The following is a 14,164-nucleotide window of genomic DNA, read 5'->3' as shown; positions in this document are numbered from 1 at the left end:
CTGTAGGAAGGTCATCTGTGCTTTTACTATTACTTTACCAGCATCATAAGGTAATTGTAACTAAAACAGTGTCTCTGCTCATGGTCTGGCAAATCAGTGTTATCCATGCCAAGCACATTGGCAGTACTGGGAGTGTAAGAGCAACAGAGAAGTCTGTCTTACTCTTTGCCTTGTTTCATCTTCTAATTTAAACCCCAATCTTTTGTAGAAGTCATTTGATGCACACCCAAGAAGAGAAAGCCAAGTGAGGCAGCTGGCATGGGTGGGTGATGGGGTGTGGGTCTCTATTCGCTTGGACTCCACCCTGCGGCTCTATCACGCGCACACTTATCAGCATCTACAAGATGTGGACATTGAACCTTATGTAAGCAAAATGCTAGGTAAGTTGGTAAGAAAAACTGTTGTATTCTTACACCTCTTGCTGTTCAGAGCTTTCTTTTCCTGTTGTGGATCAGTTGATTCTCACTGCAGACTCAGGGAAGGGTGGGTGTGTGTCTGTAAAGTTTGGTGGATAGGTCTTCTGATACAGTCTGATCCTACTTTTGATGTCTAAGGTGTCCCTTAAAGCTCAAAACTTAAAGGAAAATGGTAGTTGGGTTGGGCAGGCATCAATAAAGACCCTCCAGTCTTTTTACTGTACTGATACATATTTTTTTAAAAATCTAAAAGTGAGAAGGATCCGTTACTTGCCTGGGAAATTTCTCTTTCAAGAAAATACAGATGCAAAATAGCTACTGTCTATTGCTACTGAAGCTAATAAGCCTTCTGATTTTTTCATTAATATTTTTGTAAGAGTAGTGTTGTCACCTCCCTAACAACAAATACAGGCAACTGGGCCATGGGGAGTCTTTCACGAGTAACTACTCTGCCTTTGCATTTATCTGGTCAGCTGCCTTCTGCTCCCCTCACAGTGCTAATGGATAAGAAGCCATTATCTTACATCTGTAAACTCAACATTTTTTTTTTCATTTGTTTGAAAAGCTGCCCTGGTGCTGTAAGCCCCCCAAAAATTTATTGTGCAGCATTATGGAGCTGTTTATATCTTTTGTGCTTTCCCTCTGTTCACATTAGTCTCCTTTATATAGGTTCCCAACTTAATTAAGAGTGTTACAGCCCTTTAGGTAGCTTTCCAACTTAAATGTACTCCTCTGCATTGTTTCTGTTTTGAAGTGGGAGGGAATTACTTGTCCAGGTGATTTGGGAGTTGGAGTTAAGAGTCTCTGTTATAGAACTAAAACTATTCTTGCTCATAATTTTTGATGAAAAGCATCTTTTGTTTTTAGGTACTGGTAAACTGGGATTCTCATTTGTGAGAATCACAGCTCTTATGGTGTCTTGTAATCGTTTATGGGTAGGAACAGGAAATGGTGTCATCATCTCCATTCCATTAACAGAAAGTAAGTAAAATATAAATGAATAGCACTGTGCAATATGCTGTAGACACAAAGAGAATATTAAAGACCATTCAGATGCTTGCTAATGAATAGAAAGCTTTACTGCCAGGTCTGAAACTTTACAATTTCAACAGTTGGGGCCTATATGATGTTTAGAACCTGATCTGTGTACATGCTTACAATTTCTGAGCTAAAAAGCACATCTCCAAAATCTCCTGTACTTCAATTTGAGCAGAGTTGCTATGCCTTGAGTGAAAGAGACACCTGGAAGCCTTAAGGGTGTTGTGAGCATTAGCAGCATTTATAGAATTTTTTACTTGTGAGAGATGGCTTTAGTTTTCTAATTAATGTTACTTTTTATTGGCAAATGTAATCAGCAAATTAGATTGTTTCATTTGAGCAAGTTGGTATTGATGCAAGTACAGTTTATTCAGCTTTAGTTCTAGAGAATTAATCACAAAGCTGGTATAAAGGACTGGAATGGCAGCAGTACTGACTGCTTTAAAGAACATGTTCAGAGTTATAGGAGTTGCACATTCTGCAAATTGGGCACTAAGTTCTTGGTGAAATTCCAATAATGTGAATCCAGGAATCTTCTTAATAACTGATGCCAAACACTTATCATAGTCTGAAACTTCTTCTGGGGTGAGAGGGGAAGCATTGAGACTTGGGCGGCTGAATTTTGGGAGAAGGGAACAGTCAAGAGCAAAACAAAATAGGCAAAGTTGCTTGGGAAGAATCTGTGTATAAATTGTTTGCATTTAAAACAACAAAACCACCAACACTTGTGCCTGAGACTAATGTTAAAGCACATGGACAGAAATTTCAGAAAATAAAATACAGCACTTTGATTGTCCTAATTGTACTCTTTTATATACCAAGTAGCACAGTCTTACAGGCTAAATTTTAGGATAATTTAATAGTTCAAACTCTTCATGTTGTGTCTGCTTTGTTGAACAGCACATACATGCGGTGTTTCTCATGCTGTTCCATTACATTGTTCATCCATTCAGTAAATGCCTTTTTTTAAATTTTTTTTTGCATTGCATGAGTGTCCTAAGGAAGGACAGACTTCCTATCATGAATGTTAAATAGTTTAAATCATGCTTTCAAAAATTATAGCTCTTAATTTGCGTCAAGCTTTATGTTTCCAGAAGAGTTGTTTTAAAACAGTGGAGAACATGAAAAAAATCACTGTTAAAGCTATTGACTTGACTTTCAGTTTTGTTTCTTGTTCCTGAATCAGGACAATGGTTTTGCAGGTAGCTTGATAGTGGGTTTGAGAACCCAGGTTATAAGTAGTCACTCTTTTCAAAAGCAGTCACATGCTTCCATAAACAGTTGTATATCTCAGTTCCCTGGGTCTCAGTAGCAGGACATCTTCCAGATCTGCAGATAATGTTCCAAAAGGGCACTTGAAAAGATGAGGTCTTGTGTATTGTTTGGTAGCCTCCTGCCAATGAAAGAGAGAAAGGGGAAACAATTGCTAATCAATAATAAACTTCATAGCAATAAAGCACCTGAATGTGGCAGTGCTTTCATTGTTCATTTTGTACTGGAACTTTTATAATAAAATGCTATTTGTTGTGACTTCTTAGTGAATCTCCTGTAATCATGTATTTACTGATTTTTGGGAGCTAAAATTTTAAGCTCTATCTTATCAAAATCCAAAATAGAAGAGTGCTGGGTTCTCATTAATCCTTCTCCTCTACTGTCATACCTATCCATTTCCCCTTTCCTCCTTTCTCACTTTAGCTGTAATCCTCCACCAGGGACGTTTACTGGGGCTGAGGGGTAAGTGCAGATCCTGAACAAAAATCTATTTTCAGGCTTCTAATAGCCACTTCGAGGCTGTTTCCCACTCCTTATAGATTTACCCTTTGTATGTTCCTAAATGTTTTTCCACTTGCAGTTACTGCATTGCAGCAGTTTTATGTTTGCTAAATGGCCACCAATCTGCTCAGCAGTTTAGCATATCATCCTGTGTTGCAGCTGAACTTTCATACAGACTTTGTTTTCCTTCCAGCCAGTGTGATACCATATCTTATAACTTTGTTATTAATCCACATCATTTACTGTCTTGTTACAAATCACTATTTCTTTCACTACTTTGGTAGCCTTTGGAATGGAGATGGCTTGTATGTCTAGCATGAGTACTTGTCTGTTTTAATGGAGTTTAAAACTTCTCAGTAAAAACTAGATGTAGAATTATAATAGGGTAGCTCCTTTATGCCCACAGGTGGCTATTTTTAGAGAATTTTTGCTGGCAAGGGGATACCCTATGATTAGTTGCAATGAAACTGTCTTTAATTACATGTTTAAGTACATGGAATTTGCTCATACTGAAACACATCAGAGGTACTTATCGTCTATGAAAGATACAGTCCTTTCACAAATTATTTTTTTTCTGAAAGTAGGATATTAAAATCTGGTGTTTATGCTAGACTAATAAGAGTCCTGCTCCATTTTCTGATGTACTTGAAATAACGAAGCATGCAATCTTTTTTCTTTCCAGCTCTGTCTTGAACTGGCATTGCTGCCCTCCTGTTTCATTTTTATCTAAGTTGGCTTTAGCTTTTTAGATGGTACCATAAGGTTTCTTAACAAATAACCATTTCTGTAATTTGTATTTTTCAAGTAGAAAACACTCCTTTTTTTTTACAGCTAACAAAGCAGCAGCAGGCTCTGGAAACCGTCCGGGAAGTGTAATCCGTGTGTATGGTGATGAAAACAGTGACAAAGTGACTCCAGGGACATTCATCCCATACTGCTCGATGGCACATGCACAGCTCTGCTTCCATGGGCACCGTGATGCTGTGAAATTCTTTGTTGCAGTACCTGGTGAGGTTTGATTACCATTCATCAAATGAAGTTTCTTTTTTGCTTAATGAAATAAAGTGCTTAGGCAAAGATAGCAAGTGTGTGAAATCAGACATTCAGAAAGGATTTGTTCTATTTTATTTACCAAGACTTTCCTCATTCCTCAGTGCAGTATTGTTTAATGGGAGGTAAAGGGTTTGGTCACAAAAGAAGTGCTTTGCTTCCAGCTGGGAAAAAGGTACTGTGCTAAGTGAGACTTGCCTAATCAGAAGGCAGCCAGTTGTCAATTGATGCAAGGTCCCAGTCAAGAGTCTGACATCCTGCAGGAAGGATGAACTACTAAAAGAGAAACTCCCAAAGGAAAGACTTAGTTGAAAACTCCTGAAGCTTCAGTGCTGGCTGAAAACCCCCTCAGTGCATGTATGCACCTCATCTGATGGTAGTAAATGGCAGAAGTTTGCTTAGTAGGCTGACACATTCTGAATCATTTCAGTTTTGTGTCTGAAATTCTTTAAGTCTCTCAATGTTCCAGTGTTATTCTCTAGATCTACATGCCTGTGCTGTGAAATCTATCAAGATGTATTTAATTCTCTGATTTCCACTGATCTGGCCTGAACAGATTCTTTCTCTTCAGAGAGATGAAATCAGAGCAAAGATAGTATTTCATCAGAAAGAGACAGAAAGCTAGAATCCAGAATAAAGTTAAATCATAAGGCATTATGTCATCCAATGACCAAACGCAGGTGATGATACTCTGTGAGATGTAGCATAAAAGTGCATTCTTTTTTTAATCCAGGTCAGGTTGTTTGCCCACAGAGTAGTGGTGGAACAGAGCTAACAGCTGATAAACCATCCCAAGAGTCCTTCAGCCAGAGTCCCTTAAAATCCATGTTGGTCATAAGTGGTGGAGAAGGATATATTGACTTCAGAATGGGTAAGTAAAAAGCTTAAAACCAGTTGCAACTAGTTCACTGTTATCTTTGCATGTCCATCTTATTCTGATCACTGCTTTTCTTGGATAGCACCTTTGCATGATGTAGCCCATAAAAGAATTCCTGTGTAAATTTTCTTCAATTGAAGATTTTGGGGTACTATTAGAATCTGCAGGTGCAGACCTTGACAAAAAGTGATTAAAAAGGACCCAACTGCTAAACTTGCTTTTGACCTTTTCCCTAAATCTGCCTGTAGTGTTTTCAAAAACAAACAAACTAAAAACCCAAGACACAGAAACCACTACAAAGAGAAACCCATGAACACCAGCCCAAATTCTGTCATGTCCCTAGTCATTGAGAAACCAGCTCCCACTGGTAACCCCAGTGAAGTTGTGCAGGATGCAGGACTTGAGGCCATCCTGTGCCACCCCATAGTGAGTATGAAAAACTCTGCACTTGCTCCTGGTATGGCCGTGTACCAACTGTGCATTTTGCTGTTCCTGTGGCATGATTCAAAGCTGCCTTAGCTCAGCTGTTACCACATCAGTGCAGTAAACTGACTCAAGAGCAAGTTCAGACTACTGTGTGTTTAAATTCCTCAGACTTTCTGTTTAGCAGTCTAACCAGAAAACCAGCCCAGCTGTGACTTGCAACCTTCCTGAAGCTGTAGGTCTGTTCCAGTTTTATCTGATGAACCTGCTGCTCCTCTGTACCACGAGGCTGCCTCTGGTCATTGCTGCCCACGTCACCTTTCATCCAAGTCAGCTCGTGTCACACCAGGAGTTTAGTTGTGGTTACAAAACTGCTCTTCTCTTCTGAAGAGCAATAATGGAGAATAAGCTTAAAGGCTGCCTTGTGCCACTGTGAGCAGAGTTGTGACAAGCTAGGATGACAGAGGAAGCAGAAAGAAGGGGGAAAGGTGCAGCTTATACCTGCATGGTGCATTGTGTCTCTCCTGCTCAATTACTGCTCTTGTTTTTCAGAGTGCTTTATATGGTTTCTGTGTTTATGCCAGCACACTTCCTTCTAGTTTAACCATTTCCATTTCTGCCTGCAAGGGATTGTAGGTTTGCAAGTTAGTTAATTGCCTTAAAGAGCTATAAGTAACAAAATGTGTAGACTACAGATACTTTACAGTTAATTTGGGGTCCTAGAACTGAGCAATATGATCAGAATACTTCTTGCCAAAATAATTATACAGCAGTCTTTCACTTTGTAATATATATATTCACAATATTGAATGTGCTTTTGTATGAATATATGGCAACTACTGTTGTTTCATAGTTTTTTTTCTTGTAAAACCAGATTTTACTTGCTGCATTTGGTGTTCATGCTGGTTTTTATTGTTTGCCTGAATCAAAGCTGCTATTTTTCAGGTGATGAAGGTGGAGAATCTGAGCTCCTTGGAGAAGCTCTACAACTTGAACCTTCTGTAGCCAAAGCTGAGAGGAGTCACTTGATAGTGTGGCAAGTAATGTGTGGCAGTGAGTGAGCCTGTAGGATGCAGCTGGAGACCTTAAAAAAAAGAAAATGGAAAAAAAAAAAAAAGCTTCTGCATGTTTTTTTATTTTGTGAAACCTGTTTCACTACATGATGTTGAAGCCTTTCTTTGCTGTTTAACTTTATATTGCAAATCTGTCATACTATACAGGAATTAGCTTGTGCTGTTTTACTGCACCCGTGTTACATGGAACAGTTATAATGAAATCAGATCTTTCTCAAAACTGGTGTGCACAACATAGTAAGCAACTGAGACATTAGTTTTACTGTACCACAGCAATCTAATGTAGGTCACTTCTTTGGTAGTCTTAATTTTAAGTTCAGCTTTATTACAACTGAACTTCATCTCACTGTATAATGCATTGAGTAAAACAGCAAAGTTATTCCCAGAATATTAAAAAATGGACAAATTCTAAGATGTATTCTTAAGACTCATCCAAATATTCAGTGAGGGCTAAAGTAAACTGCAAATTTCAGCTCAGCTTTTCTTTTCAAACCTGGAAAATCTTATGTAATGTATACGGTTTAATTTCAGGGAGGGGGAGGTCAGAAAGGATTGTATAGGAATTATGATGATATTTAAATAAAATTACATGTTTTCACTATTGAACCTTAAAGTTTGAGAACTGCTGCCCTCAATAACAAGCAAATTGGAGCATAGTGTTTTCCCATTGACATGGAACAACTCTGTTTCCAAAGGGTGTTCTTAGGATGATTTAAGTTTGAAAGTAATTGTAAAATTCTTGAGCAGGGGATATGTTTTGTTCTTTTCTTGTCTTAAACCCTTATGTCCTAAACACTAGAATGATCTTCTCTGCTTAGCTGGTCAAACTCATGAGGCACTACATGTGTGAAGGTTAGAGACCTTGATTAGAGCATGAGAAAAGAGTGAGAGTGTACAGGAAAAATGCTTTCTGCCCAAGTGAGATGGTAAAGGAATTTTAGTGCCAGATAATTAGTTACAAAATGTATTTTTTATAGTTGCAGTACCCCAGTTTTAGTTTAAAAAAAAAAAAAAAGAGTTTAGTAACAATATTAGCAGGTAACACTAGGACTGAGTAAATTAATGAAAGTCAGGAGACTCTAATATTAGGCTGACATTCTGTCTACTCACCATCTATTTTTTTTAACCATAAGTGTGAGTTGAAGACTGTCTTCCTTTCCTACATTAGTATCAGACCTAAGTTAACCACATCATGAATCTGTACTTCAGAATATTTTTAAAACCCAGTTTTCTTCTTTCATTTAGTCTCTGGAAAGTGGAAGTTCTGAGGGGGTTTAGTAAGCATCCAGCATTTGCCCCCAGAAGACTGGGACTATTCTGTTCAGATTAGCAGAGCAATTTAGTAACTTGATTATGTGAGAACTGAACAATTTCAGAGGAATAAATAGAGAAACACTTTTTTAAAACTGCCTAAACATTTTTATGCAATAGGAGCAGTTCTGGTCTATCAGGCAAACATGTGTTTATATATTTTCTTAATTTTTTAAATGAACACATTTAGCTGAGGTCTATTGTGTAAATATATATTTAGGCAGCTTTTTCAAATGCATATCATAGCTGATAAACCAGAAAAACTCCATTCAGGTGTATTGGTTAGATTTATATGTATAAATACTTTTTAAGCAACATATTTTGTACACAGCTGTTCCTCTCGTAAATATGTATTTAGGACATGAACTATGTAGTTAAAGAATCGTTATTAAAGATGTCTAATATCTTGGTAGTATTTTTCTCTTCAGAATGCCAAAAGTGATGAGAGCATGTTGTTCATAATTTGCTTTCCAAATTCACCTTTAACCTCACTCTTAAAGTACTTTGGCTTCAATATAAAGTCTGGGAGCTTTTTAAAACTTATACAAATACAGAAGATAAACTGGCTGAACACTTGTAGACCTATTTAAAACTTAGGCTTCAACTATGCTGAACCTGAAGCACATCTGAATTAACTTAAGCAATTGGATGTCTAAGAAAAATGCTGTCTAAACTTTTACTGTCGTGCAGAATCTTCACTGTGAGTGGTGCAGTTTCATTGCTTCTCCTGCCATTTTCTTAAATTTACTTGTTTTTTGCTTTGGAAAACAGAGTCTCCAAAGCTTTTACTCACTGTTTGATCGTCACATTCTCATGTTCTCAGAAAAAAAAAAAGCGCACAATTCTGTTCCTTTGTTCTTGTAGAGCATTTTATTTGTAATTAGTGAAAAGCTGTTTTTTTTCTGGAGGGCTTTAGTGCTCTCAGATGGAGCAGTTCAATCTGGCAAGTGTGTACCTGGTCTTTTGCCAAATGTATCTGGTCCACCCTGCCATTTAAGTCACCTCAATGGGCCAACTCTTGCAAATTTCTCAGAGAATGATTCTTCCTGTCCAAAAGTGGAAGAGTTTTTAAGGAAATCAGTAGGTTAACGACGTACCACTGTGGGTGTAGATAAAAGGCGTGTGCACTTCTCTGTATTTCTCATTTAAAAACTTTATCCCCTGTCCTAAGGTACAGTAGATTAAATGGTCCCTGTTGTCATCACAGTGCCCTGGGACTTCTAAACTCTCCTGAAGGTCGCTTTGAATGGTGAGCAGAGCAAGTGAAGCCTCGGGCACTGAGCTGATGATACACTCCTCCAAATCAGTCTCAAGAATGCGTTTATGCATACACTCATGTGATTAAAAGCATCATATAAATAGGAGCTCTTGATAGCTACAGCTTGTTAATAGTTTGGAAACATTTCGAGCACAAAATATGCAGCACATTACTTGCCTGGGTAAGGGTGTTTGCATGGTGAAGGTGACACACATTGTGTAAGCTGCTGCATTGTCCATTTCTTGTCAAGGTCTTCCTGAGTTGGATCAGATAGAGCTGGCAGAGCGTAGACACTTTATCATAGGCTGCCTTAGTAACAAACAAATGTTAAATCTCTTTTATTATACTAACTGTTCTAAAGAACGTGTGTCTTTTAAAATGCTGTGTAACTGAATATTTATTTCCATGTGAGTATTATAAAAGTTACCAAAGGATTAAACCTGACTTAGCACTCTTGTAAGTGACCCCGTCAAGGCAGGGTCTTGTGAAGGCCCTGCTCTGTAAAACAAGACACAGTAAACTCAAATATGGTTCTTTAGGGAAATTCCATGGTTTTTCTAACAGGGTTATGCCATATTGTAACGACTTCTGTTGCACCTCAAAGCATTTTTCTATACACTAAATGTCTTTCCCGCCCTCTAACAAGATTAAGTTTCCTTTATTAATTTTGTTGATGCACATTTCTCAATCTTTTAAACATATATTTTAAACATTTTATGGTCTGTAATTTTTGAAAGGTTTGTCTGTTGGACACTTTACGCTGAATTTTGCCTCTGTAATCCAGGATGGATACTACAGCGTTAAACTTGCTGTCTGTTCAAACTTGAGGCTTCTTTTCTGTGAGCAGAAAAGCTCATATAGCAGTGTAGTTATTTCAGTATTTATTTCTATTATTGAATCCATGGGGTTCAGAATGTAACTTTGTACATGAAATATATATAAATATGTATATGAAACATGCATTGGATTGGTGTCTTCTTTGTAGTCTCGTGTTAAGTTCTGAGGTTTTTTGATGCTACCAGAAGGCATAAGAATTGGGTATTTTACACCAGCAGCCAAATATTGGCACCATAAATACAGGTAGCAATGTGGATGAGTCAGCCCAGACTGTGTCATGTGCTGTCTCATCCCAGGCCTGAAGAAATCTGTGTTTACAGGCTGGCTCCCAAGTGATGCCTTCACCTCTTACGTGGTGCCCAAAGCTGCTGATTCACAGGGTAAGAATCTGGAGGGGATCTGCTTGACTGCAGCTCAGGTGAAACTGGCCCTGGACTTCATTTTTTCAAGTTTTCTTTATGATTTACTAAAGTTTCATCTAGGCTCAATTGCACATTGGTGACTTAGCACCCAGCAAAGGAAATGGTGGATTATAAAGCAGAAGAATGAGAACTCAGGGACAATACATTTATTTCCACTTCAGAAAACAACACTTGGCTAGAGCCAGGCTTTAATTTTTTCCTGGCTCATCTGCCACTTTCTAAACAGGTCTGTCCCATTAATTTATTTTGATTAAGATGTTAAAAGTAGCAATGCCACTGAAAATATTTGGTTGACCTTTGTTACAATGGGTCTGTGTGGCTGCAACTTCCTGCAATTAAAACATTCTGTCCTCTGGTGTGCTGGGGACACGATGCCTCCTTGTCCCTGGCCTGCACACATTACTCCTAATTTTTCCAACAGTACTGAAGAGTTCACATAAAGTTCTTGCTTTTTAATACCTCTAGGATGCAAGTATTTCATATTTACACATACAAACATAGGAATCATCCAGAAAACACAAAGTGTCCTGTTACCAGTGTTGTACCAACTTGAAATTTTTTCATCTTGGTACTTTAAAAAAAAAAAAAAATCCTTTATACTCATTTACTGGAGTTTTCTCATAAGATTTTTGCCTCTCCAGAAGAGCTATACTGACAAATTTTCCTCTTTCCTCAAATTTTCCTCACTGTTTATTTCCTGCAAAATAAACAGTGTTTATTCTTGGGACATGTCCATTCCCATGCATGTCACATCATTGCACTGTGCTAAGTCAGTGTGTGTACGTATGAAACAGGGAGAAGCATCATCATTTTTTGCTCTGGGAATGTTTGAGCTCTTCTGACAGCTCCTCAGGTCTGAGGGTGAGTAATTTAATTTCTGAGATCCTTTATTATTGAGAGAGAAGTGCAAATAGGATGGTAAACTGGGTTAAGGTGTTACAAATTATATTTGGAGACTGAAGTTTTAAGCCACTGTAAATACTGAGACCCTGCTGCAAAGAGCATGTTGGTAATAGGAAAAGCATTCATTATTTCTGTAGCAGACTTTAAAAACATTACCTCAATTGTACAGTCTCCTATAAAAAGAGGTATTTATAATAATCATACAGGAGGTGAAAGTGTTTCAATGTGAGTCCTCTATTGGAAAGTACTTGTTTGCTGGAAATTAAATCTCAAAAGTTATTGAAAGAGATTGAGATAATTTCTGGTTTTCTACAAACCAAAATGAGAGATTCTTTTTGCCATCCTTTCGTTTTTTCTCATCCTGTAATCTATGTGAAAGCTATTTGAGGAATATAGTCTAAAAAAGAGGCTTTGGGGAGGTCTTCTGGCCTTGGGCCACACACCAGTTCCTGGTGTGGTGTTTGGGGACTGGTGGCAGTTTTGCGTGGTTAAAGTTAATTCCTTAAAAGCTATTTTGAGGTGACACAGCCAGGTACGGGGCTTATTTTCCTCCTGTTCAAAACAAAAGCAATGGTGAGGAGGGAGTTGATGAGAAGTGGATTGATGGTGGTGATTGCAAATAGGAGGGAACCCTGTGTGTTGGTGCAGTCGGCGTTGGTTCAGACACGAGATGGTGCTCTTACTGTGTGAGACAACAGGAGCTCCAGTTGGAATATTCTCCCTGCACCTCCCTCTACATCCACGTTTCAGCTTTCCTCCAACAGCTTTGCACACTGAAGTTGTGTCAGTGGTCAAAGACAGGGAAGGGGAATGGGAGTGTTGGGTCAGTGCAGGGGTCATGAGCCAGAGCCCTGGTTCTCCCTTCCCTCCCCTCTCTGCAGGGGCTGAGTTGTGTTGTGGGGTTTGTCTGCCTCTGGTATGGCCCCAGGAGCTGGGACCTCTTCAGCCCTTTTTACACCTAATGTTTAGAAAAAAGGAAAGAGGAATGGTTTCCTTCTTTAAAACAGATGGTGCTGAGCAGCTGCTTTGCAGCACCACTCTGCCTGTTGCTTCTCCAGCTATGGTGAGGTCCTACTTCAGTTTGCAGATGGGATATTAAAGACTCCCTTAATTTGTACCCTGGTACAAAGCAGCCCTTTATAAGCTGGACACAAGCAGCAGCTCTGGCTGCAATGGTGAGGGGGTTGATAACTCCTTTCCCCTTTCCCTTCCTTCTACTCCTGAGGCCAAGGGCACTGGGACGTGCAGGTGGCTCTGCAGGGAAGGGAGGGTTGTGCCATCACCTGCTGCTGCCACCACTGCACAAAATGATACTGTGCCCAGGGCTGCTACTTTGCAGGCTGTCTCAGGTCTGGAGAGGGGGGGGAAAAAAAGGAAAACCAAACCAAAATAGCCCTATGTTGGAAACCTTCCCAGGCATCTGCTTTTCACTTCCACCTCTTCGTGTGCAGGGCTGAGATGAGGAGCTCTGCAACTGGGGCCTTGCCTCGCTCTGTGATGGCAGGGACAGGGCTGCTGCCAGCCACATCCCAACCTTTGGACCAGCATGGTGACAGTGCCAGTGCTTTGTTGTGGTGTCATCTTTATGCTTATCTCAAAGCCTGGGTTGCAGGTGTGGTTCTCAGGGTCTCCTTTTAAAACCAAGTGAGCTTGGTACTTGCTTCCGCTTTAAAGAAATGCAAAGTTCATCAGAGCTGCACTGGGTCAGACCACACGTCCTGGTACCCCGGGACAATGGCAAGAATAGGACAGAGCTCTGTAGGTCACCCCACAACCTGCTACTCCTTCAGGCCTGAAGATTCTCCTTCTACTCTCTGGCAGCAAATGCTCTGATGGAATTGGTGCAGCTCTCTTCTGGAGTTACTTAGTGATTTTATGTGTCCAAGCTCACTGTGCTTTCAGGGATGCTATAGGAAGTGTAGTACTTAAATGCTTTTACCCAGCATACCCACCCTGGTCTTTTCCTGGGGATCTCCTGCCTACCTCACTGCTCCTTGGCTGTTATTTTTGCTGGGAGATTTTTATTCTGCATTTGTGCTAACTTTCAGCTCATGCTGCATTTTGACTCATTTTAATATTGTTACTATCTCAAACCTACTCCTTGTCATATAGTTGGGGAATAGAAAGGAGACATCCAAGAATCTGAAGCCAAAAATAGGGAGAATGAGAGAAAATAAAATTATGACTTTTCAGGCTCTTCTGACTCAAACCCAGTCTAGCTCTGCAGATGCAGCAGGTCTGGAGGGCACCCTGGGGTGCACCCTTGGGAGATGCAGCTGACACCCAACCTTCTGCTTAAGGGATGAGGAACACCAAACCCCACCACATTCTTCATGTTTTGTACCACTTTAACTTCACTGAGGAGCGTGGTTGGTTAAATCTTGTCTTTGTTTTTAGTATCTTATTGTATTTGGGTTTTAACTGCCACTCATGCTTAGAGCTGGACTGGTTTTAAATATCCTTCTCCCAGTCTGAGCTCTGCCGGCTCCATAAAAGCAAATGGATAAGCCAAGGGCTGTTGTGGTGTTGAATTTCCCTTCTATAGCAATGTCGTAATGTTTAAGTCAAATGTTTCCAGGGAATAGCAGCTTAGTTAAATAATTCTCTTTCCGGAGGAATTACAGAAGAAATTTTCCACTTGATCTCATGCACAATATCCTATATTTACAGAAACTCAATATCAGCCCTAAAGTGACTCGAACAGTGCCTTTAAACTGAACGTGGAATTTGGATCTGCCCGTGTCCAGCCCTGTGGCTGTTGCTGCAACGTGTCACCGAGTATG

At 39.5% G+C, this 14,164-nt stretch overlaps 1 protein-coding gene across 4 annotated transcripts in view; it reads left to right on the top strand.

Moving 5' to 3' along the window:
• The window catches only part of SPAG9 (sperm associated antigen 9), a 60,383-nt gene extending 50,204 nt beyond the window's left edge, over positions 1-10,179 (top strand). For 2 of the 4 annotated variants that reach the window (XM_030462002.1, XM_008494470.2), the window contains 6 exons: positions 209-380; positions 1,284-1,397; positions 3,150-3,188; positions 4,059-4,235; positions 5,011-5,148; positions 6,523-10,179. In XM_030462002.1, coding sequence (XP_030317862.1) covers positions 209-380; positions 1,284-1,397; positions 3,150-3,188; positions 4,059-4,235; positions 5,011-5,148; positions 6,523-6,638 — 756 coding nt within the window. In that variant the 3' untranslated portion in view covers positions 6,639-10,179. The remainder of the gene's footprint in view (positions 1-208; positions 381-1,283; positions 1,398-3,149; positions 3,189-4,058; positions 4,236-5,010; positions 5,149-6,522) is intronic. The other 2 variants (XM_030462003.1, XM_008494472.2) reach the window with 1 other exon arrangement.
• The last annotated feature ends 3,985 nt before the right edge of the window (positions 10,180-14,164 follow it).

The sequence above is a fragment of the Calypte anna genome, chromosome 18 (genome assembly GCF_003957555.1).
Source record: "Calypte anna isolate BGI_N300 chromosome 18, bCalAnn1_v1.p, whole genome shotgun sequence".
Lineage (NCBI taxonomy): Eukaryota > Metazoa > Chordata > Aves > Apodiformes > Trochilidae > Calypte > Calypte anna.
This window is presented reverse-complemented; position numbering and strand designations above follow the sequence as displayed.